This window comes from Lampetra planeri, chromosome 29 (genome assembly GCF_965212315.1).
Source record: "Lampetra planeri chromosome 29, kcLamPlan1.2.h2, whole genome shotgun sequence".
Classification (NCBI taxonomy): Eukaryota; Metazoa; Chordata; class Hyperoartia; order Petromyzontiformes; family Petromyzontidae; genus Lampetra; species Lampetra planeri.
The window spans coordinates 806,343-833,977 of NC_136135.1; the positions used below are offsets into that span (position 1 = coordinate 806,343).

A 27,635-nucleotide genomic window follows, 5' to 3' on the forward strand; every position below is an offset into this window, starting at 1 on the left:
TTCCGAGACGTCTAGTCAGCATGAAAGAGTTGCTCAAATATCCTCTTGGGGAGGTGGGGGGGATGAGGTTCTCCAGAGCTCCTTGTAGTGGAGGCCCTTCCGCCAGCAGTGGTGTGAGCACGAAATTGCAGGGCTGCGCATTTCCCTTAAAATGTAGAATCAAAACACGTAGTTTGTTTGAACAGAGGACTGTTTTTAGTTTCAGCAGCCGAACATGAAACCGCAAGAGGCGAGTGCTGCCCACTTACGAGATAATATTTATTTTAAAAAAGCTACGATCGGGCTGAGCGCACGGTCTGCTTGCAAATGAGCATATTCATCTTAGTGGGATTGATGTCGCATATTGGATCAATGGTGATAGGGCGCCACGGTGGCTAGGAGATGTGAACTACCTCGCCTGGTATACAGGAGGTCGTGGGTTCGATCCCGACCCTGACGCCTGCTGCTGTATATTTGGAGTCTGTGTGTCTCTCTGACTCGCGGTCGCGTGGATTTTTCTCCGGGTCGTCCAGTTTTTCCCTCAACATTCAGAATTAACATCACGCGTGTACAGTATTTGGCTGCTACAATTTTCCACATGATAAGTCATTTAGTTGAGCTGTCATTTGTGGCCAGGTCGCCTCTGAACAAGAGCTATACAGTTCTGGTAAAATAAAACGTTTAGTTTAGTATATAATAATGATGATGATGCCCATGACCCCGTAAAACAATCACCGAGTTTCAAGACTCTTTGTAATGAGGGCACCGCTGCATGAGATAATATTTGGCCAAGTAACGAGTACTGCACCTTCAATATGGGAAGAAACTGAGTGTCGGGGGGGGGGACAACCACCACACGTACGAGGGAGTAACACTCAGATGCCTGCACAGACGAATCAAGAATCCATTGCTGTAACGTACCACCTCCTGGCTTCCTTGCAGCACAAGCCAGTAGGACGCCTGGCAACCCCCGAGGTAGTTCCCCGTACACGCACGAACCATCCTCAACATTGCATTGGCTTCCGCGATCTGGCGAGATGAGGCACACTGAGGGTGATTTGTAGTAAGTCAGTGTGCTGTACAGGAGACCCTTGAGTACCGCGGGGTTAGTTTTGGCCTTTCGCCAGTGGTGCGGTGCGCACGAAGGACTCGAGGCAGTGAGTGGCACCTCTCAACCTTTGCAAGCATCTCGCGGGCAAAGACAAAGTTCCCCCGTGTAGCTCATGAACAGATCGTTAGGGCAAGTGCTGTTAGCGAGTAGCACCTATGAATGGCGGCACGGCACACGAGGGGGTGGGTGGCCCGCCCGACCGCCCACCCGCTTTTGTATCCCCAGTGGCGATGTTTACAAATGTTTACACGTCGCACTTACGTACTCGTTTGAGGCTGAGTCGACCTAGGGGAGGCCCAGGACCCATTCAGATAATCGTCAAAGGTGCTGGGCGTGAGTGGGAGTCGAACTCGGGTGGCCAGGTTCGTCGCGCAGCGTGGCGCTAACCACGACACGACCGCTCCCCATTCGCGGACAAACACACACACACACGCGCTTTGGATCATCATCACCGGTAAGTACACGGCATTTATTGTACTCCTATTTATTGTCTAGGAAAGTGTTTTGTGTGAAGGAGTGTCCCATATTTATTTCAATGTAGTTTATTTGGCATATACATCACAGTACTTATTCCAAATTGTGAAGTCTTTGTTTGTTTGGTGGCCGTGTGTCTAACCTCATTATTTAGCTAAGGTTTAAGTATTGAATATTGCGGTTTTGACTTTCCCCCGTGACAATTCAAGGGTCTCCTGTATTGTGTTGTTTGATTTAACGTGATTCTCGATTTGAAGCTTTCGTGACTGCAAGGATTCATACTCTTAGGTTTTTTCGGTAAAGTCACGTGGGTAAATAAATAATAATATAAATTAAAGAATGTTTTCTTTTACTTATATTATTATTTCTATTATTTTTTTTATTTTTATTAAATGTTTTACCTACGCGACTTTACCGAAAAAACCCAAGAGTATGATTTAACATGCTCACCTGAAGGAGCTGTATAGTTCTTAAGTGTTTTAAGATACATGAAAGTGTTGGCCTGAGGCCTAGCTTAGGCCTAGGCTAAGCCCTTGCAAGGCGACATCAGAATCAGAATACAGTATTTATTTATTTATTCTGGAGGAATCCGATGAGCTATGAAGCTCTTGTTCACACATGTCCAGACGTTCACAGATGTCCAGATAAAGATACGGCACACATCTACTACTTGTGCAGACCCACCACCAACAACTTAGGTTCCTTATTACTCTTGAAATGTGTTGCTTTCTGAAACACCAACTACAGTATACTATCTATGTTCTCATCTATAATGCACTACTACCTGCCAACGCTCTCCCCGTGAGCACGAAATGTTTTATTGGGAATGTTTTTATTCTCACGCCGAGGTCGATCACAGAGACGTCACCCTGTGTGTCGTGGATTTCATCTGATCTTAAAACAGACGTCTAATATTTCACCTACTGTTTCAATACAATTGATGGGCATACGTTTAACAAAAACACGCCCATGCACCAAAAGCATAACCTAAAGTCAAACGACCACACAGTCCCACCACTCCGAACACCCTAAGTTAGTTTTCAAGCACACACATCGATTTTCCACTGTACAACCGAGCCGTGCAGGGGCCATGCGCAGCCATCTCGGCACGGCTCTGGAGGTGGAAAGTTGCTATTTCACTGCAGAGCTAGAGCCGCTTCGCTGTCACGTGACGGAAATGATTAACCCCCCCCCCCCCCCAAGGCCCTGCCTGGCCACAAGCCAGATTCAGATGTTTTGTGAGGCCAGCGTATCACAATGTTGCCCCGGTTCAGCATTTAATCGCCAGTGCCACCAAGGCCACACGCTCGCGCGGCTCGGTGTGTGCCCGGGGAAAGGGTTTCACGTGACGTGGATGCTTCAGCAATCTCCCAGTGCCCGGCTCGGTGACGGCTGGACAGGGGAGCCCTGCCCCGCAAGCGCATGCGGCAGGTGAAATATTATTTGCGGGTGGTGGAGGGGCTAAGATACATTTTAGGGAGTGGCAGAAATACATTTTGAACAAATTGAAATGATTGAAAACGAAATTTTATCAAACCGATGTCCAATAATAATGAGAGAGGGCAAGTTTGCCACGAGCAGAGATGGTGGATTCGCGACCCAATGGCCCGCTGGCGTCCACCTATTGCGTCTGTCTGCCACGTAGTTCGCGGGTGGCGGCGACCTGGCGCCCCCTCGGACGAGTCCGGCTCGAGAGGTTGTCCGTGGCAGCTGGGCTCGGGCGCTAGGGCCAGTGGATAGATTCGAGGCGGCTCAGCCCCGCTAGCCACGGCCACCCGCTAGCCACGGCCACCCGCTCGCCACGGCTACGAGGCGTTCCTGTCCCAAGCCACATGCACTCAGACAGCAGTAGCGATGCAGCAGCTGCAGGCACAACAAAAGCCGAGATTCGCCACTAAGTGGCAGGGACGTCATCACGGCACTTGTGCCAGGCCAGGGGCACTCCGAGGCCACGTGAAGTGTCGAATCCTCGCTGACACAGAGGTCTCGGGACAGGTCCAGGTGCCATGGATTGACTGACTGAGATGACTGGCTGATGCGCCATCTGTGCCCCCATACTGTGCCAACTTGCTGCATTTTAGTCACCCGGCTAACACACAAAGACAGACACACACACTCTCTCTATCTGCTGCCCGTGCCTCCTTTCTTAATGGTGAACGCGTGGTTGAAGTGTCCGCCGAGCGCATGGGAACATCGCACACTCGACCCCAAGGGAGCCCTTCCCTCGGCCCGAGCTCACACGTCCCGAGTGTCTGCGCGGGGCTTCGTGAGTCAAAGGTCGCGCCAGAACGAGGTGCGTGCCCGAGCTCGTTAGGTGGACGCATCGGGCCCCCCCTGTGTTCCGCTCCCAATCAGCTGCAACCGTTGCCTGAGACCCCCGCCCCCCTAACTCCTGAGAGATACCTCTCTCTGCCCGTAGTACCCGAGCACACACACCCCCCCACCACCGGCATACTCCTGCGTTCTCTCGCGAGCCCGTCGAGTTGTAGTCGCGTCTGAGACTGTGAATCTCCTGGAGTCGTAACTCGTTGGCTGATTAAAACAGTGACGCATTTAGGCAAACACTCTCAGTGATTACACGCGGGTGTGAGGGGAGCGTGATACACCCCCTCACCCCAGCGTCTCTAACAACATTGCTACATTATATTCGCCTGGCCCTCCATTCACACGACTCTCTACTCATTATTTTCGTCTCGTCAACACCGCGCCGTGGTAGTAGGTAGTCGCCGTAGCCATAGTCACGCTCCATGATTTCCTAAATCGTTGACTAAAATTAAAACATTAAAAAAGCTTCGTCGATGAATATATTCGCCACTCGTTCATTCGCAAAATCAACTGCCACCTGAGACCCATCGAGATGCCCCTCCAGCCCCCCCCCCCACCAGCGTGGAGCTCACGCTCCTGTGACCTCTTGACCTCCTCGAGCGTTCAAAGTCCCGCTCGCTCTCACGGCTCCTCGTCGCCATCTCCGCTCCGGCGTTGAAGCGACGCCGTGAGGATTTACATCGAGAGCGGCGCTTGCCGAGATGCCTCTGCAACTCAGAGCGCCTTGCATCACGTCGCATCTCAACTGTCCTGTTGCCCTGCGGCGGTGTGGCCTGTGGGACCCCCAGCTTCTCTTGCGTGGCGCCAGGTGTGTGCAGTGCCTGCCTGCCAATGGGCACGAGTCTACAAGTAGAGGGGCGATGTTGCGATGTGTATTTTTCCAATAAGTAATTTGCGAGTAGTTGATCAAATATGGACAATGTCACCGGAATACGTGGCCGAATTCTTGTCGAATAACGTCACGGCATCATCAACTGCGAAATAAACGGCGCGGGGCTTTTGTCGTGAATACACCCGCAGTATTAACCAGGGCAGCCACCGAGCTCGAAGCGGTGACCCTCTGCAACAAGCCCCAGTGCGTCACCGCCCCAGTGCGATTGCAACTTAAAAGTAAAACAAACCCCACAACGGTGAAAGCCTCACTGAAAATCTCTGAGACGGTGGTCAGAGTGTCGTGGGACCGCCATTGGACCCGAGTACAATAAATCAAATGGGGAGGGGGGGGGGCAGCAAGCCTCATCCTTCCCCACCCCCTCTCAGTGACCCAGCACCGAGGCTTCCTTTGTCCCATAGGCGCTGGCGCAGTTCCACCTCCTGCGCTCTTGAGAGCTGGGCCGCCGCCGAGAGTGGCGTTGTGACGAGGCGGGTGGGTGGGGAAGGGGGGTTGGTGTCGCGTGCAGCTCCTGCCTCGCCCCCCGCACGAGCGCAGGGTGCCATCCACGGCGTTCTGCTTCCGCTCCGCCGCGATGCCTCGTGAAGATGAGGGCTGTGCCAATCGGCAGATGAAAAACTGGAATTCCGGTTGAGTAAATAATTCCTCGAAGCTCGTTAAATAAATTGATTTCATGTCCGCAATATTTCGTTTGAATTCCACAAACAGCGGTTTAAGTGGTTAAACGTCTAAAGGTGTTCTGCTGCGATTAATCCGCGTTTATTACGACGCGAACAGCTGGGCAATTGACAATTGTAGCCAACAGAAGAAGAGCGGCTCCTAGTAGTAGGTTTCCTTCTCTACCCAGCCTGCACACACACAAAGACAAATATCCCCCATATCACATTTAGCAGACTGTTGGGAAAAGTGCTGTTAGCGAGCACCTATTAAGGCCAGCACGGCGCACGAGGGGGCGGGTGGTCAGTACCGTGGCCGTCCTCCTCCTCTGTCTTTCTAATGCGGATGTCTAAACACCGCACCAGTTACTCGTATTTAAGGATGAGTCGACCTAGGGGAGGCCCATGCCCACTTCATATTATTATCACCGATGTTGGCTTGTGAGTGGCAATCGACCTCGGGTTGCCGGGTTCGTAGCGCATTGCGCTAACCGCCGCACACGCATGTACGCACACACAATCAATATCATCAGATACGACAACTCATCTTTCCATCAAAGACCTAAACATGTAACGCTCATACACACAGCCCCATCCCGCACAGATCAAAGGTCCCCCGTGTTCAGCAAGTGCTCTTTGGTGAGGAAGACCTAATAAGGCAAAGTGGCTGGTGATCGTGACTCGTGGCCAGCACCCCGCCCGGGCACCACGGGCTAGGTTGATCTAGCTAGAGGTCCAGTCTGATCAAAATTAATTTTATTTAGATCGTTTTTTAAATCAGCTGTACTCCGACACCTACATGCCTCACCTTGACCAACGTGCATGGACAGTGCATTTCTGCATTGCTCCAACTTTCCCACAATGCAATGTGCCAGCAACATTTTTTTTTAAATTCCTTTTAATACGAATTAGTTGATTTGGTCACGATGTGCCCACAAGGCTGGGTCGCGCCAGCTGCGGCGGGAACGCTCACCGCCGGGGTTGCGCCGGATGATGAGCTTGCGCACTTCGTCGTACACGAAGATGAGGATGCTGTAGGGGAAGGCGCAGAACCACCAGCTCAACCTGCGTGCGCACAACAACACCCACAACAACCACCACCTCTCACTGCTGTGCCAGGATAGGTGCAGCTTGCGACCCAAAAGCACGCTGGCAGGTCACAGGGCAGACGCAAGTGTCGTGGGGTTTATCTAAGTGCGTGTTCTCCGGTTGCCTGGCTCAAAAACTCAATGAAACTCAAAGCACTTTGTTTCTGTTCTCATCACCCTTCTTGCTCAGCTGCTTTTTGGTAACAAAGTTCCCTCATCGTGTCCCGATTGTGCGAGAGGCGTTGTGTCGCATGGCAAAGTATCCACTCGGCGCAACCCTCTGTGTTCGAGAATGGCTCACAGAAGCGGATATCACAGAGCTACCTCTGAAGTCCCTTCAGGTTACCTCTGGCCCACACAGTCGAGGACAGCACTTGTCCACCTGCCTTGCCACGTGCGAGCAATGTTCATGTTATGACTCGAGTCGTGGGAACTGACATTTTGCTAAACTAAGTATATAACTAATTGCTGCAGCGTGATGCGTTTTTGTGCGCAGCCATTGCGTGCCCTAGCGAACACCATGTGATTCAGCGCTACACCGGAGAAACTCCGTTAAGTCACAAGGCAGCTTCTTGGCTTCGAACCCAGGATTCTCATAAGCGCCATCCCAACGCCTTGGCCTCTGAATCCGCGCCCTACCACCTACTGGACAGACTCGGGTGGTACGGGCCGACGAGTGGGACACCAGCGAGCAAGACAGAAGCCGTGCGTCACTTGCAGGCCCTCGCTGGCGGGGACGATGGCTGATGGTCGAGGATATCGACGGAGTGGTGGCTAAGGAATGGAACGTCGCTGCGAAGAGATGGAACGATGAAAATCGGCTTGTGTAGAGGAATGGTGCGAGGTGGATGGAGACGGTTTGGTGAGAAAGTCATCGAGCAGCGGATTGGTCACGGTTGACGATGATGGTAATGACCATGAAAGGTACAACGCTGGCTTATGAACAGACGAGTGAGCGAGCGAGTGGGTGGGTTGGCCCTCACTTGAGCGGGTACATGCGCAGGGCCACGTCCATGCCCGGGCAGTAGGAGAGGAAGGCGGCCAGGGCGGTCTCCTCAAACAGCCCAAATATCAGCACCTTGTTCCTGGGAGGGTGACAGAGCAGCCGTCAGCAGGGAGCCTCCCTCACGGCCGTGCCCGCCGGGCCGAGAGGGGCGGCAGGGCCGGTCCATGGGGGCCGCGGAGCGGACGTCGCGCGAGGGCCCCGCCGCCCGACTCCAACTCCGCTTGACGCCGGACAGGCCGCGCGACTTCGTTAATCGACCAATCGCGATGACAGTGGTGCGGTCGCACGAAGGAGCGCCGCGTTTACGAGCATCCGCGCGAGAGCCGAGGCGGCACTCACTTCATGCCCTGCTGGAACACGGAGTTGCGTCTCGTCTTGCAGATGATGAGATCGGCCCACTGCACCACGACGATGCTCACGAAGAACGAGGTGTGGCAGGTGTACTCCACGATCTTGCGCTGCTCGTATGTCTGGAACACGCGGGCATGTGCAATATGGACAAATATCCCCCATATAGCGCTAATAGACTGTTGGGGAAAGTTTTGTTAGCGAGCAGACACAAGCACGCACACACACACACATGCGAGCACAGTCTACCGCACGTCTGCCCTTGCGCATACACATCCTTGGAGAGGCTCGAGTGGCGCGCGGACTCTCACCCACTCCTGGCCGTAGCTGTCCTCCAGCTCGTTCTGTGACCTCGTGTTCCATTCGATGCGGAGCCCCATGAGTTTGGACGGCAGGAACCCATTCTCGGCCATGATCACAAAGTAGGTGAAGAATCCTCCCAGGGCCTGGATCATGCCTGGGACCAACAAACGTGCACACAGCAGACCGCAAAGTGCAATCCTGCAATTGGTCACTCACGCCACCGCTGGCGGAAGGCCCCAAGTGATGGAGCTCTAGAGAGCCCCTCCAGAGGATATTTTGCCTAATCTTGCACACCGGTTTACCCCACCACATGCAGCCAGCTGATTGTGGTGTTCCCATTTATACGACTGAGTGGACAGAGGTCGGAGGGGAATTAAGAAAAGTGATCGATGTTTCAGCTGCCAGTATATCGAACCAGCAACATCTTGGGTTGCAAGTCTAGTGTGGTAACCAAGGCATCACCGCAGCATACCGATAAATGTAACTGCCATGTAAAACGACGTGGAGGTGATGCGAAGACCACGGCTGACGATGTACTTCTGTGGGTTGAATTTTTGTTGCACCGTACGTAGCCAACTGTGCTAATCGGACGATGGCGAGTCCCTGCATCGCTGCTCCCTCTGTATCGTGGAGCTGCGGTGGCCACTGGTAGCGGTGACCGTGCGTGCGTGCGTGCGTCGCGAGGCGCAGAAGCTAGGGTCATGTGCCCGCGTACCGATCTGCCCGTAGGCGATGCTGATTAGCCGCTCGTTCACCAGTTTGTCGACGCGCACGTTCCTCGGCTGCCGCTTCATGATGTCGCTCTCCGCCGCCTCGTACGCCAGGGAGATGGCGGGCACCTGCATCACCACGTCAAACGCGTCGCGGTTAGGGTCGGGCTCCGGGGTCGGGCGTCAACGTCCGCGCAGCTCCGGAGATGCCAAGATGCCACCGCCGGCGTCGAGATGCGCTGCCGTGCGCGCTGGCGCCGCGGGGGCCACTGCTCACCATGTCGGTGCCCAGGTCGATGCACAGGATTGTGACGGTGCCCAGCGGGAGGGGGATGTTGCACAGGATGAAGAAGAGGAAGGGCGTGATCTCGGGGATGTTACTCGTCAGCGTGTAGGCGATCGACTTCTTGAGGTTGTCGAAGATCAGTCGTCCTGAAACACGAACAACGGTCAGCGCTGGCATTGGCCCCGCTGTGCACTCGCAATGCGCAGGAACTGCATCTCTCCACCCGGAGACGATCGCTGGAGAGCCACCAACATCCGACAACTCGACACAGCATGACAGCCGGTACCACCAGTGGCAAAGGAGGCAATGGTGGTAGTGATGACACCAAAGATGATTCTGATGACGATGAAACTCGAGGGTCACTCACCCTCTTCCACGCCGGTGACGATGGAGGCAAAGTTGTCATCGAGCAGGATCATGTCGGCCGCCTGCTTGGACACATCAGAGCCCGCGATACCCATGGCGATGCCGATGTCAGCCTTCTTGAGCGCCAGGGAGTCGTTCACACCATCTCCCGTCACAGCCACAATTGCACCCTGTAGGCAAACACGGAGAGACACGCACACACACACACGCGTGTTAACAAATCCCAGAATCGGCCGCTATGCCCAGCTGTTGGTGCCAGAGGCTCTGGTTTTACTTGGTGCAGCATGGCGTCTGTGTGCACGTGTGAGCACCTGTCTCTGGCAGCCCTCCACGATGATGAGCTTCTGCTGGGGGGAGGTGCGAGCGAACACGATCTCCGTGTGGTTCTTCAGGATGTCGTCCAGCTGAGTCTCCGTCATGTTCTTGAGGTCCGAGCCGTGCACCACGCACGCCTTCGCGTCTCTGAGCAGCACGGGAGGATGTTTGCAGAGCGCAGCATCAGAAGGCCGAGGAGGCCACGTGGGGACCACGGTCTAGCGAGTGCCCCGCGCGTTGGCCGGTGAGAGAGTGCTGGCCGGAATGCATGCGAGTGACCCCGTCAATTGCCCATATTTGTAACGTAAAGATGTCGGTGGGGACGATGAAGGTGGATGCGAGGGTGATGCTGGCGGACGTGAGATGATGGTCATGGTGGAGATGATTTTGGTGGATGTGAGACGATAGCGATGGGAGAGATGTTATCCTCACCTTGGGTCCACCTGGTTTACGGGGATGTTGAGTCGCGCTGCAATGTCCTCTACCGTCTCGTTGCCCTCAGAGATGATGCCAACGCTCTTGGCGATGGCCTTGGCGGTGATGGGATGGTCTCCTGTTGCCATAATGACCTGGAATCCACACAAAGCATCATCACCATAATCAGCCGTTGGGCAGAAAATTTAAGAAGATCATCGTGCACTGTGAATAAAACCGCGCGCCAATTGGAATCTCACCTTGATTCCAGCCGAGCGACACTTGCCCACGGCGTCGGGCACGGTGGCACGAGGAGGATCGATCATGGACATGAGGCCAACCAGGCACATGTCCTCCATGGGGAAGTTGATGTTCTCCGTGTCGAAAGCGTACCCCCTGGGGAACTGGTCGACCGGGAGGCGGAGTTGGCACAGCCCTGCGAGGCACAATGAGCGTTACCCACGGTCGGCCGTCAGCCAACTCAGTCAAGCCGCGGAGGGCGCGGCCCAGCGGCAGCCTCCAGCGAGCGCCTGGGAGCACGCGCATGAGCCGCTCATAGGAGATTTCGTGGTTCGAGCCCGGCGGCCGCCCTGGTGAATACTGTTGCGGCCAAATTAACCAAAAATTCTGCGCAGCTTGCTTCACAGTGGCAAAGGGAGGGAGGAGACTCGGAAGAGTGGCGAGCATCAGATTAGTGGTGATTGGCCACAGGGTCAGGTGAGGGTCACAGGATTTCATCCAGAGGAAGGGCTTCTAGAGTTAATATTCTGCTTGTTCACCCAGGAGAGCCTCACTGAGTCTCATGACTCTTTTTCAGGAGGGTCCTGCCCACATCTTCACAGCAGGGGGGAGGGGGTGGCGACAATTTCTCCGTAGATTCCAATTGAGTGATTTGCGGTTAAATATATCGAATCTGGACCGTGTTTCCGGCACACGACGCCAATGTTCTTTCGACGATTCACACACCACCGCCATCAACACCGCAGTATTTATCTGGGCGGCCGCCAGAACCAAACCCGTGGTGAGCAAACACGCCGCCGCCACCGCCACTGGGTCGCGTCGCTGCCCACGCGGCGGTCGGCGACCACTCACCCAGCACGCGCTCGCCCAGCCCGCCCAGCTCGAGGTAGGCGTTCTGGAAGGCCTCCTCCAGCTCCTCGTCCAGAGATTCCTCCCGACCCTCGATGATGATGGAGGAGCAACGGTCGAGGATGCGCTCCGGGGCGCCCTTCATGACCAGCAGGTAGCGCGGGTCGTTTGGTTCATCCGACTCGTGGATGGACAGCTGGCACGCACGCAGAGACAAAAGACCCCCGGAATAGCTTTAAACAGGCTATTGGGGCAAGTGCTGTGAGCGAACGGCCTATTAAAGGCTGTACGGGGGCACCTGTGTCTCTGCATGTGCAGGTACCTGGTACTTGATGGTCGAGTCGAAGGGAATCTCGGCCACCTTCTGGTTCCTGCTGCGCATGTCCCGCACGTTTCCTACGCACAGCTCCACGCACCGCAGCAGCGCCGACTCGGACGCGTCGCCAACCACGTTGCGCTGCGATGCACGCACACACACGCACGTGCGCCCACACATGCACACACGCCCAGCACTCACGCCTGACCGACTTTCTCTCTCAGAGCCATTGAGTAGGCCCAGCAGCCCACACAGCTAAACGTTTCAGAAGCCGCAAATTTGTTTTCCTCTCAAGAGAACCAAGTTGATAATAGGTTTTCCCAACAGCGTGTTTATTTCGGCCGCTTGTTTGGACAAGAAAGATCGAGTGTTGTACAATATGAAACGTATCTAAACGTCAATAATTATTCATTGTTTAGTTACATTGTTTTTCTTGCATATAAAGGCAATGATCGTGTTGTGATCTTCCATCGTGCACTGCTGTCTCTAACAACGTGCGTCTCCCGTTCACGCGAGTTATTCTTGTGCCCCCTAAAAGTCGGTCGTGCTTTGGTTTCTGGTGGGTAGCGGTCGTCATCGTCACGCGATGTCAGTGGTAAACAACCTGGCACCTCCTAAGCCGTGACGGCCTGGCACGGCACGGCTCTGGCATAGCTCGGATTTGCCAGTGGAAAAGGAGTATCAAGGCATCAATGGCCAAAAACAAAAACCCCACCCTTCTGACACATTTTTGAGCTGAGAGAGAGAGAGGGAAAGAGCGGGGAGGGGTAGTGAAGCGAAGCGGTGAGCAGAGGGGCGGTCACCCACCTTGAGCACGGCCCTGCTCTCCTGGCCCGCCTGGAAGACGGCGCGGTTGCACAGCGCCGCCACGCGCGCCAGGGCGCTCCACGTCGGGGAGCTCCTGTCGAACGCCGTTCCTGTCGTGGAGGAAACATCGCGGGTGGTACAGGTGCAACCCTGCAATTGCTCGCTCACGCTCACGCCACTGCAGGCAGAGTGGCCTCCCGAAGAAGGAGCACCCTCCCGCCCGTCACGCCTGACAGCGACGGCGCCCTACGTCCGCACGCTCTCTCACCAGACTGGTCCTCCGTGGTGTCCGCCTCGTGGATCTGGTTGTCGAACCACATGTGTGCCACCGTCATGCGGTTCTGCGTGAGGGTGCCCGTCTTGTCGGAGCAGATGGTGGAGGTGGAGCCCAGCGTCTCCACGGCCTCCAGGTTCTTCACCAGGCAGTTCTTCTTGGCCATGCGCTTGGCCGTCAGCGTCAGGCAGACCTGCGAGCGCACAAGCAATGGACAAAGATCCCCCATATAGTCTCTAACACACTGTTGGGGCAAGTGCTGTGAGTGAACAACTAGTGAAGGCCGGCACGGCACATGAGCGGGTGAATGGCCAGCACCATGCCCGTCCGCCTTTGTCTAGGGAAGGCCATGAACCGGTTCAAATATTCGACACTGTTATTATCCGTGGGTGAGACTCGAACTCGGGTCGCCAGGTCTCGTAGCACAGCATGCTAACCAATACACTCCCCCTCCCCACGTTCACACACATACAACGTGCGCACACACAAACACGTGCATGCGATTAGACAATTTCCCCTCTCCTGCTGCTGTGAATTTCACTCTGGTGACTAAACACAAGTGCTTACAACGTGGCGTCTCTGACACAACATTTCCATTTGTGGTACAGGTGTTATTTTTTTCCTGGCCATTTGCTGAGCTGAGCCAGAGCTTCAAGACATCTGAATCTGTCTCAGAGCCAAACAGAGCCAAAAGCACGGTCTATAATTTTTGACATATGTCGCATCAGTCAGGATGCTTGAATATGCGATTCTGACGTCACACACGCGTTCATCGCGCTCTTGACATCAGCGGCACGGCTCGGGTTCTGCAGTGGGAAAAAAACAACCTCTGGCACCTCTTGAGCCATGGCCGGGCTGGCTCGGCATGGCCCCCCGCGGTGCGGTCGTGCAACGACACTCACGGTGACGGTGGCCAGCAGACCCTCGGGCACGTTGGCCACGATGATGCCGATGAGGAAGATGACGGCCTCCAGCCAGCTGTATCCGAGGATGAGCGACAGGATGAAGAAGGAGACGCCGAGGAAGACAGCCACGCCCATGATGATGTGCATGAAGTGCTCGATCTCGATGTTGATGGGAGTGCGGCCGCCCTCGAGCCCGGAGGCCAGCGTGGCGATACGGCCCATGACCGTGCGGTCACCGGTGTTGATGACGATCCCACGAGCAGTGCCTGCAGCACAGCAGCTCGCGCTCAGTCACCGGAATCTCCTAAATCCCTCGGACAGCCGAGAAGTCGGCTCCAGGAGAGGCGATTTAAACATATTTTCTTTTGCTTGCTTATATATTTAATCCCTAATCTGCCTTTCCGAGAAGCAAACCCAATGAGATTGGTTTCCATCGAAATCCACTTTACGGACTCCAAAGCACCCGTGAGCAAAGGTGCACAGACGCCCGCTCGATCACGACACCCACCCTCGACGCAGTCCGTGGAGAAGAAGGCGATGTTGCGAGTCTCCAGCGGGTTGTCGTGCGTGAAGTTGGGCGAGCGACTCTGAGGCTCCGACACGCCAGTCAGCGAGGAGTTGTCGACCTGGGGGCGTCACGCGGGCACGGCGACCACCGCGTGAGACGCGCCGCGGCGAGGCGCCGTGTACCCTATGAGGCACGTGCGTGTGATCCCAACTCAGACAGCAGAGCGACGTCAACGATCGCCATCCCACCATGCCCCAATCTATCCTTGCGCACGGCGACGGCAGCAGCAGCAGTGTGTTCAGGAGCTGAATGCCGATGTGGGGGTCTGCTGCTGCCCACGGCGATAGGGCTTCAACAGATAGAGAGTTTGAGTAGTTTCGCTGTTTCTCCTCCTCTTCTGAAGGAGTGCAGACCACAGTGGGTTTGCTGTGCGGTTGGCTACGTACGGTGCGAAAGAAGTTCAACATACATACACAGTCGCACTACTGTGGCGGCTTGTCTTTAATGTACCTCTGTGTGACTCTGCACACCTCTCTACGGGTCACGAGGCATCACTAATGGAGGCGAGACGCTTGACCTCTGTCCTTTACCCAGCGTACCTTGCAGCTGTGGGACGACACAACGCGCAGGTCGGCGGGGATGCGGTCTCCGCTCTTGATCTCCACCAGGTCTCCCAGCACCACCTGCTCCACATTGAGCTGCACCTTCTCGCCCTCGCGGATCACCAGCGCTTGCTGCGCACAGGGCAATTGCACACTGATTCGCAGGGACGAAGGGATCCTGCTGCCGTGTGGTGCGACCCTGAGCACGCCGAGGTAACAAAGTGGGCTTGGCCAGGACAACGTCGCTAGCAAGGATGGCGGTCAGTGGTTGAGACTAACGGTGGCATTGCAGCCAACGGGGTGAAGATGTCCACTGTGGGGGTGGAGCGATGAAATCGGCTCGTGTGCGGCGGTTTCGCCTTGCTCATCAGCAGGGCAAGACCCCAGTTCTGGGATGAAGCGAGTTTCCCTTTGCCACTCGGCAAGCGGCTACACCTTACATCTGTCCACGGCTGTGAGCAGCCAGGCCTCGTGATTAAGAACGGCGAAGCAGTCCCCGTGGAGCTTAGGCGAATGAGCCGGCGTCTGGCCAGGCGTGGCATTACCGCGTTGTTTGTAAAAGACAGCCAGTCCTCGTGAAGTGGCATATCGGCACAGCAAACCGCCTGCCAGAAACAGAAAGCTTCTGTCGTGCGGCATGTTGAACCGTCACTCCGAGAGTCTACGCAGATGTCAGGTAGAGCTGCGCGTATCTAAGTGGGGCGCTACCCGCCCACACGCGCCGCTGCTCCGGCAACCAACGCCTGCTGCTGAACGTCCCCAGTCGACCTCCGTTCATTGCGAGAGGGCTCATTCTCTGCTCTACATCACCTAGGAATCCCTTCCTTCCCCAGTCACCCCTGCACCTGTTCAAGTCCACACTTGAGAATTTCCTCTGCCGATGATTGATTGTCTCTTCTATAAAAAAAAATATATATATATACGAGTAACTACAATATATATATATATATACGAGTAACTACAATATATATATATATACGAGTAACTACAAATATATATATATCTCTTTGTTTGCCTGTGATGCTCATATCCCAATGTTTTGTACAGCCCCTGGAGGTGCAATATCAATCTTATTGTAGTCTATTGTTAGAGGTGCGTTTGTGCATGTCTGTGTGTATATGTGTCTATGTCTGTGTGTATGTGTGTCTATGTCTGTGTGTGTGTCTATGTCTGTGTGTGTGTGTGTGTCTATGTCTGTGTGTGTGTCTGTGTATATGTGTGTCTATGTCTGTGTGTGTGTCTATGTCTGTGTGTGTCTGTACGTGGGGAGTGGAGGCACAGCGGGTAGCGCGCTGTGCTACGAGCCGGCGACCCGAGTTCGATTCCCGCTCATGGCCAACATTGGTTACAATTATCTGAACCGGTCCTGGGCCTCCGCAAGGTCGACTTAGCCTCAAATGATTGCCTGGTGCGGTGTGTAAACATCGACACTTATGGAGACAAATGCTGCTGGACATGGTGCTGGCCACCCACCCCCTCGTGTGTCATTCCAGCCTTCATAGGTGCTAATCGCTAACAGCACTTGCCCTAAAAACCGGAGTCTTTGTGGTGACACGGCATTGTGTGATGACACAGCGGGGAGCATTCGTGATGCATCGACCAGCACATCTCAGTCAGTCAACCCCATTCAACACCTTGGGTCTGTCCCATGGCCTCCTGCCAGCAACGAGCCGTGCACACTTCACGTGACGGCCTCAAAGTGCACGTAGCCTGGCACAAGCGCCACTGTGACATCACCATCACTTGAGTAGCGAACGAGAGCTGTTGTACTTGTGTGTGTGGTGTATGTATCTGCTCAGGACCTGTGGGACCATGTTCTTGAAGGAGTCCATGATGCGGGAGCTCTTGCTCTCCTGGTAGTAGGAGAAGCAGGCGGTGATGATCACCACGGCCGAGAGCACCACCCCCAGGTACAACTGCACATGGACAACAAAGACAAAGATCCCCCATGTAGCCTATGTCGACTGGTGGGCAAGTGCTGTTGGTAAGCACCCACCTATACAAAGACAAAGGTCCCAGGCTTTGGGGGAAAGTGCTGTTAGCGAGCACCTATAAAGGCCAACATGACACACGGGGAGTTGGTATGCCTAGCACCACACTCGGTGACCTTTGTATCTCCAATGGTGATGTTTACACACCACACCATAGGGGAGGTCCAAGACCTGTTTAAATATTCGTCACCGGTGTTGGCTGTGAGCGGGAATCGAACTCGTGTCACCGAGTTCGAAGTGCAGTGCACTAACCAGTACACTACCACTCCTCTCACACCCACTCACCCACCATTTCACCCACCCACCATTTCACCCAACCACCTTCAAATTTGTATTTGGGGCAGTGCAAAGTTACATAGTCCATGGTTTGGGGTTCGTAGCCGCAGTCCCGCACAGTAAGAGAGTCTTTTATTCTCCACGCGTGCATCAGGTGCACACTCTGGTATTGCCGTTGGCTATACCAGAGTGTGCACGGCTTGTTGTGTGTTCATTCCTAGGCACGCCAGGTGAAAATGATCGAACCTGTGTGTAGCCGGGTCGTCCCTTATTTTACCAATCGGTTTTATTACTCATCGGATGAGCACGAAAACAGCTGGGGGGTAGAATAAAAACAAGTTTCACCTCTGTACCCACATATGCCGCTGGACGGGAGGTGCTGGGTGGGGTTTTGGTGATGAAATCGGCATCATTTGCATCACGATGGGCGTGGCTTATACGGGATTTCCCGCTTTCAGGAGGCTGGACTGTGGGGACGGCTGCCATTTTAAAAGGGCCCGAGTAATCAACCACAATAAAGTAGTTGAGTCCTCTTCAGAGTCTGGCTAACCATGGCAGAGGAGGGCAAGACACCCTCTAGAGGAATTCTAGTGGAGGCTCCTACATCAGCAGCTGCATGAGCAATTTAATGGACCGAATGGACGAACCGTCTCTGCTCTACGCTCACGTTGTCGTTGGAGGGCTCGTCTTCAGTGACGGCCTGGATGCCGTAGGCCAGGAAGCACAGGATGGCTCCCACCCACAGCAGCAGCGAGAAGCCCCCAAACAGCTGCTTGCAGAACTTGACCCACTCTGGGGTGGTCGGGGGAGGGGTCAGGGCGTTGGGGCCATCTCGAGCGAAGATCTCCGCGGCTCGCACGTTCGTCAGGCCCTGATGGACGGGCGAGGGGACACGAGCATGTGCACCAATGCTCAATACATGCGGTGAGCACGGAGCACGGCAGTGACACGACAGCTTTTGCAGATGTGGGGGAGGGGGGCGACGGTTAATCCTTTCACCCTTGACCTGCAAAGGTCACTGCCCTGTAGAGGCCCCCATCAGGCTTGGCGCCGCAGTGGGAGGATGTTAACTACCTCGCCTGGTATATGGGAGGTCGTGGGTGCCATCCCAACTGATGCTGTATATTTGTAGTTTGCATGTTCTCCCCGCGGTCCCGTGGATGTTTCTCCGAGTCCTCCGGTTTTTCCATCCAAATTTAGAATCAACATGTGTTTAGAGTATTTGGCTGAAATACATTTCCAGGTGATAAGCCACATCATTAGACTATGATTTGTGCAAGGTTGCTTCTGAAAAATAGCTTTATAGCTCAGTGGGCCTTATCTGGTCAAATAAAAAATAGTTTGGTTTATTACATATGGCAGGGCCGTAAAGATGTTTTGACTATTACTGGGGAAAACAAACTTTAGAGACTCCTGGGTGATAGAAATTTACATTTGCTGTCGTTTGTATTCACCGTGGTGTGATTACCACACCACCTTGAGCTCCTGATAGGAAAACATGCACAACCCATCGACTTAAAGGCTAAATTAACGACGTCGTTTGGAGATAGCGTATGCATAACTCAGATGAAGTGGGCATGGAGGGGAGTAATCCCAAGCGCAGTTCAGAATTTCAATTTTGTTTCATCCAGTTTGTTGTGTATAGTAATGATGAGAGTTTATAAAGTAGCGTAATTTATGCAAACTGCACCACACGACAGCGCGTATCAACAAACACACGGAGGTGCGTAGATCGAGATGTTTCCAGCCAATCAGTGAGTGGTTATATGTGTGGGAGGAAACCGAAGCACCTGGAGAAAACCTATGCGTGTGAGCGAGGAGACAACGCTCCATCCCTGTACAGATTAGGACGAATGTTATTAGTCCGCATTTGCCATACCACCTCCTATCGAGCCAATGTACGGTAGCTTTTCGACGCCCACACGAAAGGGAGTTTCGCAACATTTGCGCGGTGATCCACCAACCCTCGCTGCCGCCTGCCGCCACCACCACAGTGCCGGGTTACAGGCCACCAGCGTGGCCACCAACTGGAACCCAGTACGGTGTCTACTCCGCGTCGTGTTTCAACGTCGTATTTGTTTGGTCTGCGATCGGACGACGACAAAAACATAAATCGCAAATACCCCCGCCTCTACGCCAGTGCCTGGAGGTGTACAACGTGGGAGTCACGGTAAAAACGATGCACGAAGACGATGTTGACGATGCGGGTCGTGCCGCAGTACTCACCCGAAGCAGATTGGTCCCGTACTTGTGGTGCAACTCGTCCATCGACAGCTTGTGATCGTCCTTCAAGCGAGAGCGAACACCACCACCACCTCAGCGCACATGCACAGACCTCATCGCGCGTCGCCTGCCTACTCTTCCGGCAGGCCCACCGGACTGCAAAATTCGACACTGCCGTCCCTCCCGAGTCCCAACAATTTGCCTCCGCCCTGGGTCAAGTTTAGTCAAGTGAATGCCTATCCCTGTAAACGTGTATCGTTGTACCGACGTTGCCCCAACTTTTCACAAACGTTGACCGAACGTTGACTCAACGGTTCCAACCACATGCCGTCGTTGGCCTAACATTACATTAATGGGATGTTGGCGATACAATGCCCTCCGGATTGCAAGTGCAGCGTGCAAAACATTACACCACTGTGGCAGCAACCCTTACAAGTATTGATCCAAATGAGAAATGGTCTTGAAAGCTCCTCTTTCAAGATAGCCGTGGGGAGCGCTACTGTCTTCTCCTTTGCGCCGTTTCACCTCCTCCCATGCTGGAGGCATCTACAGGAAGTATCCTCCAACGGGGGCGGCGAAACGTCACGAAGGAGCAAGTAGCAGCCCTCTCCACCGCTTTAACGAACATTTCTCATTCATCGAGCCGTGAAAACCCTAATCAATACATCGATCCAAATGTTAAACACGTCACAAACACATAATGTGTTTTACAAATAGAGTATCATGAATCTGTATCGGACGAGCGATTGGCCATCGTCGTGAGATTGAAAGCCGACGTGTTAAGTCACGACAAGATCTGCTTACCAAGGACACCTCTTTCTTCAGCTCTTCCATGTTGCTCTTTCGCTTCCAGCAGAACATATTGGGCTTCTCCTCGACCTTGTTGGGCGGTTCATCCTCTCCACGCTGAGCGCGCCCCCACGCAGACGCACAGACTCAGAGGTGGGCGCGCAAACAGTCGGTGGACAACAGCTGGCAAGACGTTTTTCAAATTGCCACACATTTACACAAACATAGAGCAATCAAGAGCACTCAAAAATGTTTGCTGCTTTGCACCTTGAACAATTTGGCAGGTGTGTGAGGAATGTGTGTACATTGAAAAGCTAGCCAGTAGAATGAACTGGATAATATTGGTCGCAAAAGCCTACGCTTTCACAACGTGTCTAATTGATTCCAGTAATTACGTCCCTTTGTAATTATTGGTGCGCATCATCTCGGGAACTCTTCGACCGACCCCTCTACCAAGGCTTCCAGTCCCGAGCAACATTGCTGCCGCTCACATCCAACGAGAAGTTGCAACTCGCCAGCTACTGGAGAAGGTCAACGCCAACCCGCGTCTGCCGCTACTCGAAGATCTCTAACATCCACGCGCCGCACGCCTTCCGTCATCGTCATCGCGACACGCACCACAGTACAAACAGCCGCACTATGACTACTCAGCAGACACCGGCTGGCAGGAGGAATGGAGGGCAAAATCAGCTCCAAACTGGTTCCTTATCGCGGATCCTACAGGCTATCCACCCGGCTTCACCCTGCCACGCCATCAGAGAGGGGAGGGGGGTACAGGTATCAGGTCTCTATGGGGCCAACCTCCACCGTATTGGGGGGGCCTTCATGATGACAATGCACACCACAGCTTCGGCTCTGTACAAAGAGTATCGCGTGGTGTCGGTGACTATCCACTAAGTTTAGTGGAGGTCTCTTACGCAGTCGCGTAACTAGAGCAGGGGCAGAGTTGGAGGTGCCATGCCCCCCAACCCAGTGGCCAAAACTACGAGTTGGGGGGCCCCTTGACAGCCACCATGAGAAACGAATCAAATATTGGGGCCCCACCTGACCCATTGCCGCACCCCCTGTGCTGATGGTCGGAGCTTACTCCGCCGCTGTCTCTGGGAGATCCGCACACGGCTACCGAGTGCCCTGCTCACGGTCTCGCCACGCTGGATCAGTCATGTGGGCTGTTTGCCCATAGTTTATCACGCACAGTGATAATAGTAGCCTCAACGGGTTCGTCCACAACACTGTGGCCTTGAAATTATTTTGTTTTAATCATAGGGAACGTTTGGTGCAATGGCCCTTTTTCAAAGCCCATGAATTCATTGAGTTTCTGTTGTTATTTACGCGTGCGCACGCCTGTCGATACAGCATCACCGGAGAAAGTCGTTATGACGCTATCTAATCAGTAGATATGGGGAAGAGGGATGTTGTCTACATATTTATTTATTTGTTGTCGCGCTGTTCGGTGCACATTGCTGAAGGGTGAGGGGCGGGCGCCTGGACCAGTTCAGATGTCACTCGCCGTCGGTATCGTCGGCTGTGGCCGGAACTCCAACTCAGGTTGCTGGGCCCATATCGCATCGCGTGAACCACTGCCAAGAATTAAAATAGGATTTGTGTTATTTTTATATTTTCCCTACGCAAGATCCTGGCTTTGCCATCTCCGCAAGCGTTGCCTTCATTCGACCGGTACACATCACATTCCGGGTATGCAAAGAGCAAAATTACTGCTTCTCGGACAGATTTTTAAGTGTAATTGTACCGTATCAATGTGGCGCATGTACAGATCCACGTCTCAGATTTTATGTTTTGGGGCCTTCGTGTCACGGCGTTGTGACGCTGGCCACGTGTTTTTGAGTGCCCTTGACTCAGGGCCGCCTTCGTCGATTTCCTTCCAATCGAGGCGCAGATGGAAACTCTGCAAATGAATGATACGTGACCCCCACACAGCTTTCTAGCTTCTCTACGCAGAGTCGACATAGTGTACGTATGTATGTTGAATGTCTCTCGCACCGTACGTAGCCACGCCAGCAAAGAAATAGCTGTAATATAATACCGTAATAATCTGTATAACTTACAGCCGTTTGATTTGTCAAGCCACTGCTTGGCTGAAGGCCTGATAATGTGTTGGTTGTGGCGGTTGTTTGGCCATACTTCACCACACTGGTCAGTGCAGGTTGAAGAAATGGGTGGGGGGGGGGCAAGACTTATTCAGATATCACTCGCGGCGAGGGTCGCCACCTGCCCAAGTCTGACCCGGTACAGTCTGACCCAGTACAGTCTGACCCGGTACAGTCCGGGAATCGGTGTTTGGGTTCGGGTGGCAAGAATTCATTTGTCCCAAGGTCTGGTGGTGGTGATGGTGGCAATATTCCATTGAACTTTATGACAGGAGACTGCACGGTTTTGATAATAGACTTCGTGCTGACTGAGGAATCTGTCCGGGTTTTGTCCACAGTGGTGAAGGTGGCAACCCTACTCGCCACTGATGCTAGTCATGGCCAGCAGAAATCTGACTCGGGTCACCGGGTTCATGGTGCCGGGCACAAACCACTGCACCGTTGCACCCGCGGACAAACAGTGTACACGTGCAGGACGATCCGTTTATAGTTACCCCACTGGTTTCGAATCACCTTCGTATTCTATTGTGAACAGCTAATTAAAGGTTGTGAAAGTGATGGCTCTCTGTCTTCGACAAGATAGTGGAGAGATTTAATAAGCACATCGAGCTTGGTGGGAAACGTGCAGAGGCTTTAAAATAAAATAACTCAACTCATCCATCAAGAACATTGTGACCTGGAAATAACGAAATATATACGTGCGATGACGTTTCAGGCAATGGCTCTCCTTCATAGCACATAAGCCAGAGAGATAAGAGTTAACGAGAATGGATGTTGCACTTATTTACAATGTAGGGCCTGATTGGAATTCATTATTTTTTATATTTTCTGATGACCAGCTTTAAATTAGCATATGAATAGTTTCACTTAAAGTAACAAACCCCTTCAATAATCACGACGTATTACCACTAAATAATAAACCGATTTATATTAAAAGTAAAATTATAAAAAGTTATTAGCACATTGCTTTGTGGAAATGTGCTATTGGTGAGACAAAGAACAAGTAACAAAATAACAAAAAAATATATATTTCTCGATATTATATTAGTTATTTGTGTTGGGGGTATCTATAAATGGATCGCCCTCTATATTCTGAACACATACGTGTGCCTGTTGCCGAGTGATAGGTAGCCACCCTGCGTCCGTTTAATTAAAGGGGGATGACAGGGTTGGGCGCTCTTGGTAATCCCATCAGGGGGTTGATTATCAGTTAGCAATTCCGAGGAAAAGTCAAGCGACGAGTTGGTGATTCGCAGAGATAAACACGATGGTGTAACACTCAGTGAGGATGTTCTTTTGGCTTGGCTGGCTCGGTTTTTTTTCTTCCAAAAGCTATCGTACCACACAAGTTTTAAGCCCAATGTAAAAGCGCAGCCCTGCAATGTCTCTCTCACGCCACTGCTGGCTGAAGAGGGACCTCTAGAAACCCCTCTCTAGGCTAGACATCTTGGGAGAGGTGGGAGCATCCACATTTTACCCCACCATGAGCGACATCTCGATCGACTAAATGCTGGTGAACACATTTATACTGCTGGCTGGATTGCAAGTCCACCATGCGAACTATGACACCGATGTGGTAGCGTCCGAGTGTGAATAAACCCAAGCGAATATGTAAGCTGCACGCAACGCTCATGTCCACAGCAGTCAGGGCCCCCAAGGAAACAGAATGCTGGCTCGAAGCGCTGGGCTGTGCATCGAGATAGACATCTCCAGGTAACGAGTTCTACAGGTTACAGGAGCCCTGCCAGCAAGTATGCAGTCACACGGACATTCCTCCAGCAGGACATTAAAGGCACACAGTGGCCAATTGTGCCTACCAATGAAGAACACGTTGATCGCTGCATTTCTCGGATTTGTGCGGTGCGGTTTCCACCTGTCCCGGCCTATGTGGGATTAGTGGCTGTGGTTTGGGTGGCAGATACTGTGTTGATGTATCCCGAGATGTGATGGTGATGGTGGTACCATGCTGAACTCTATCGCTGTGTCATGCACAGTCGTGGTAATAGACCGAGTGCCGATTAAAAGACAGCAACCTTGATGTCTAGAATGTAAAGAAGAATCGTTTGATTTTAATGGTACAGTGATGATTAAAAGAATACTATACTCTTAGGTTATTTTATTTATATTATTACTTTTAGTAATTTTTAATTTAAAATTTTTACCTACGTGACTTTACCGAAAAAACCTAAGAGTATGAATCCTTGCAGTCACGAAAGCTTCAAATCTATAATTAAAAGAATACTGCTTCGTGCAGACAGGGCACTGCCACTCCACAACATTTCGTAGATCTGCCACCCGTGTACCCTTGTGCAGTCGACGTACGGCCCGTTCTGTCAGTCCACGGCTGGATGCGAGCCTCTAGGTGCCCTGTGGGCCGCGAGGGGTGTTCAAGCAAAATTCACCTCCGATTCGATGATGAGTGCGGGTTGAAGGCGACGTGGCGGTAGGTATGATACACCTTTCTTGTGCACAGTAGCGAGTCGCCCAATCCAAGCACTATCCAGGCTCAGAATTCGAGTGAAGCCCCATTGTGTCTCAAGATTATTTATCTTGAAGTTTCCCCCAAAGTTTTCGCAGTACAGGGAGAGCGATATTGCTATATTGTTTATTTGTTGTGTGTTGTCCTCCCCCCACACCTCCGATTAACACGGTTGGCCACGTGAAAGAAGTTCAACATGCATATTCAATCCCAATTGAGATAATCTAGCAAGTAGTCTTCCAGCATTGGGATGTTTGACCAATACCAGTAAAGAGTGTATGGGAAGTTTTGTGTTGTTGATGGTAGGATTATAGCTCCGCGTATAACCGGGTGTTTGTGTGGGTTTGAAGGGCTTTGAATAACCCAGCTCATGGCAGAAGCAGTCTCTGTGGGTGGTGTCATGGTGAGTCCCGGCACCACCATCGTTGCTAATTCTTGACGAACAGATGTTGATCAAATGTCGTGGCATGTTTGCGTCTGCGTTTTTCTCCCTTCAATGCAAACACGAGTGATTATGCTGACAACGGCTCCCTCTAAATGCACAGTGCTTCCTCCAAACGAAACAATTAAGAAACGTATTAAAGTCAGCAGCCAATGCGGTAGTTGGAAAGACAATATAATTATAGTGCAGTAGTTCAGAGGAGTTAATGCACATGTTAAATAGTGTTTGCCAGTACAGTACTACGATATAATGTGCAGTGTGACAAGAATAATTAATGACAGCATTGCCAATTAATGGGTCACTGTGCATCTGTAATCTTAACAATAACCCGCCTGGGAACCATTGGCGAGAAGGAGAAGACACCGCCCGGCCACTTTCACGGCCTGGCTGTGCCCACACCCCCCACTCTCACCGCCCCCCCCCGGCCTCGTTTTTTAAAAAAATGTTTGAACGAGAAAGAATTGGAGAGGATGGGGGGGGGAGCTGATGGCATGAAAGGGAATTTGGGTTTCATTTAAAACCTGCACGACTGGTTTTTTCTTCTTCAAGAAAAGTCAGGGTTCCACCAGCTGCCCCTTTTGTGATGTGTCTTGTTGATAAGAAAGAAAGAAGCATAAATCATTATGGATGTTGTCAATTATAGCAGTAATGCCGCTTACAATCTCTTCGGGATTCCTTCAACGATATTAAACAATCCACAACGTGTGACGTGCTCGAGCACCTGCACGACGACGATTGGACAATACGAGCACGTGTCTCTCGCTTCGATAACGGGGATTGAGTGACGCGTGCGCCTCGTTGCGTGTCGTGACGAAAAGATGCCCCATGTAGCCTCAACAGACTGTAGGGGCAAGTGCTGTCAGCGAGCACCTATGAAGGCCGGCACGGCACACGAGGGGGTGGGTGGCCAACACCACGCCCGGCTGCCTTTGTCTCTCGAGTGGCGATGTTTACTACACACCGCACCAGGTGCTCGTTTGAGGCCGAGTCGACCTAGGGGTGGCCCAGGACCGGTTTGGATAATCGTCACCGGTGTTGGCCGTGAGAGGAAATCGAACTCGGGTCTTCGGTTTTGTCGCGCGGCGCGCTAACCACTGCGCCACCGCTCCCTTGTGTGTAGGCACAGGTGACACGCAAGACAGCGTTCTGTAGCGCAATCAAACGAAATCAAATCAAGCACACATCTGTTGTTTGAAAAGAAGTCCAAAACCGCACGTGTCTTTCCTCATTCCAGATTATATGGGCGGGAGCTATGTAAAGTATTTACCCGTGTCGATCACAGTTTTGAGTACAAAATTAAAATCTGTATTTAGACTGGAGGAATCCGATGGGCTATCAAGCTCTTTTATTAACAGATCACCTCGTTTTGGAACACAACACTCAACGCAGTCGTAAATAACACTTGCCTCTAAAGAGACAAACAACGTGTTTTAACAATAGGATACAATTCAGGCGAATTGTGTTTCTGCAGAGCAGAGAGACTGAGAAAGGGTCACTGCCCGAAACGTTGCCTGCTTGTTTTCTTGTTTGAGTACAGCTTCATGAACACGTGTTAGGTGTCTGTTATTTATGTTGTGCACCACTGTCCCCCGACTCAGTACCACACAAGAAACTTTTATTTATTTATTCCACACAGGAACTCGGGTGCTTCACCATCACCACCAGGACCGGTTTAAGTCGGTTATAGCCACATTGCTGCCTGTTAAATAAAGTCGTTATTCACAAGACAGGCAACAAGCAGTGGCATCAGCACTCACCCCACGCCCCATGGTCAAGCCGAGGACGATGCCCAAGCAGAGAGACGGGTGGACGGGAAGGCAGGTTGAGTGGACAAGGCGTCCAAGCGGGTCCTCTGTCCTCCTGCTCTCAGCCCGCACTCTCCGACTTGGCACTCTGTTCGCATGCCCTGTGGCCACTGAAGCTGCGCCTCCCCCTCTTCACCTGCTTGCTCTCACCTGGCACGGCGCGCTGGGTCACGCCTCTCTCACAAGCCTGACCAATGGCCCAGTACCACTCGTTCTGCTCCGTGACATTCACATATTTCCTTGAAGGTCGTATGCATTTGTGCAGACCTTCGTCAATCCACTGCTGGATGAGAGCCTGGATCCCACGTCGTCGTGGGTCAGGAGGGTGATTTTGGCCATAATTCTCCACACTGGTAACAGAGTGCGTTGGTGAATAGGCCGAGGGATAGTACATCTATCCCTCGGCCTATTGACCAGCATATAAGTTCAGTACAACGAATGATGTTTTGCTGCACTGCCATGTGCGCCCAACACACATAACCCCATAGCGTTGCATATAGTCACAGTATCAATGGGTTATGGCACATTTAACAATAATATCGATTAAACAACATTGCGATGATAAATTGCCACTGTGGAGCAATCTATTATATTTCCTCCAAAGTAAAGAAGTTTAATTAAAATGCCAGGTAAAAATCTATCAGAATACAATTTCATATGTTTCAAGGGAGACCTGGGGACGTTTGAGCAGAATTCCACACTTGTATTTTCATGAACACGTAATGTGTGCTCCTTTGTATGTATGTTT

At 52.6% G+C, this 27,635-nt stretch overlaps 1 protein-coding gene across 1 annotated transcript; it reads right to left on the reverse strand.

The window, feature by feature from the left end:
* Nucleotides 1-1,526: 1,526 nt before the first annotated feature.
* Nucleotides 1,527-27,008, reverse strand: LOC144728538 (sodium/potassium-transporting ATPase subunit alpha-1-like). The gene is made up of 23 exons (XM_078608043.1): nt 26,840-27,008; nt 20,069-20,170; nt 19,268-19,327; nt 17,709-17,912; nt 16,577-16,690; nt 14,772-14,906; nt 14,173-14,290; nt 13,662-13,930; nt 12,754-12,952; nt 12,486-12,595; nt 11,685-11,819; nt 11,366-11,558; nt 10,534-10,709; nt 10,292-10,428; nt 9,856-10,006; nt 9,546-9,714; nt 9,170-9,324; nt 8,898-9,021; nt 8,191-8,336; nt 7,871-8,001; nt 7,509-7,610; nt 6,411-6,502; nt 1,527-5,629 (listed from the first exon to the last, which is right to left on the reverse strand). The coding sequence occupies exons 1-23, from the start codon at nt 26,849-26,851 to the stop codon at nt 5,601-5,603; spliced, it is 3,063 nt and encodes a 1,020-aa protein (XP_078464169.1). The 5' UTR covers nt 26,852-27,008; the 3' UTR covers nt 1,527-5,600.
* Nucleotides 27,009-27,635: the final 627 nt, after the last annotated feature.

Coding starts and splice junctions, on each gene's coding strand:
- LOC144728538 (XM_078608043.1), bottom strand. Junction 8,337..8,897: donor CATCGCCTACGGGCAGATCG/GTACGCGGGCAC, acceptor TGTTGGTCCCAG/GCATGATCCAGGCCCTGGGA. Junction 5,630..6,410: donor CATCCGGCGCAACCCCGGCG/GTGAGCGTTCCC, acceptor GTGTGTGTGCAG/GCTGGGTAGAGAAGGAAACC.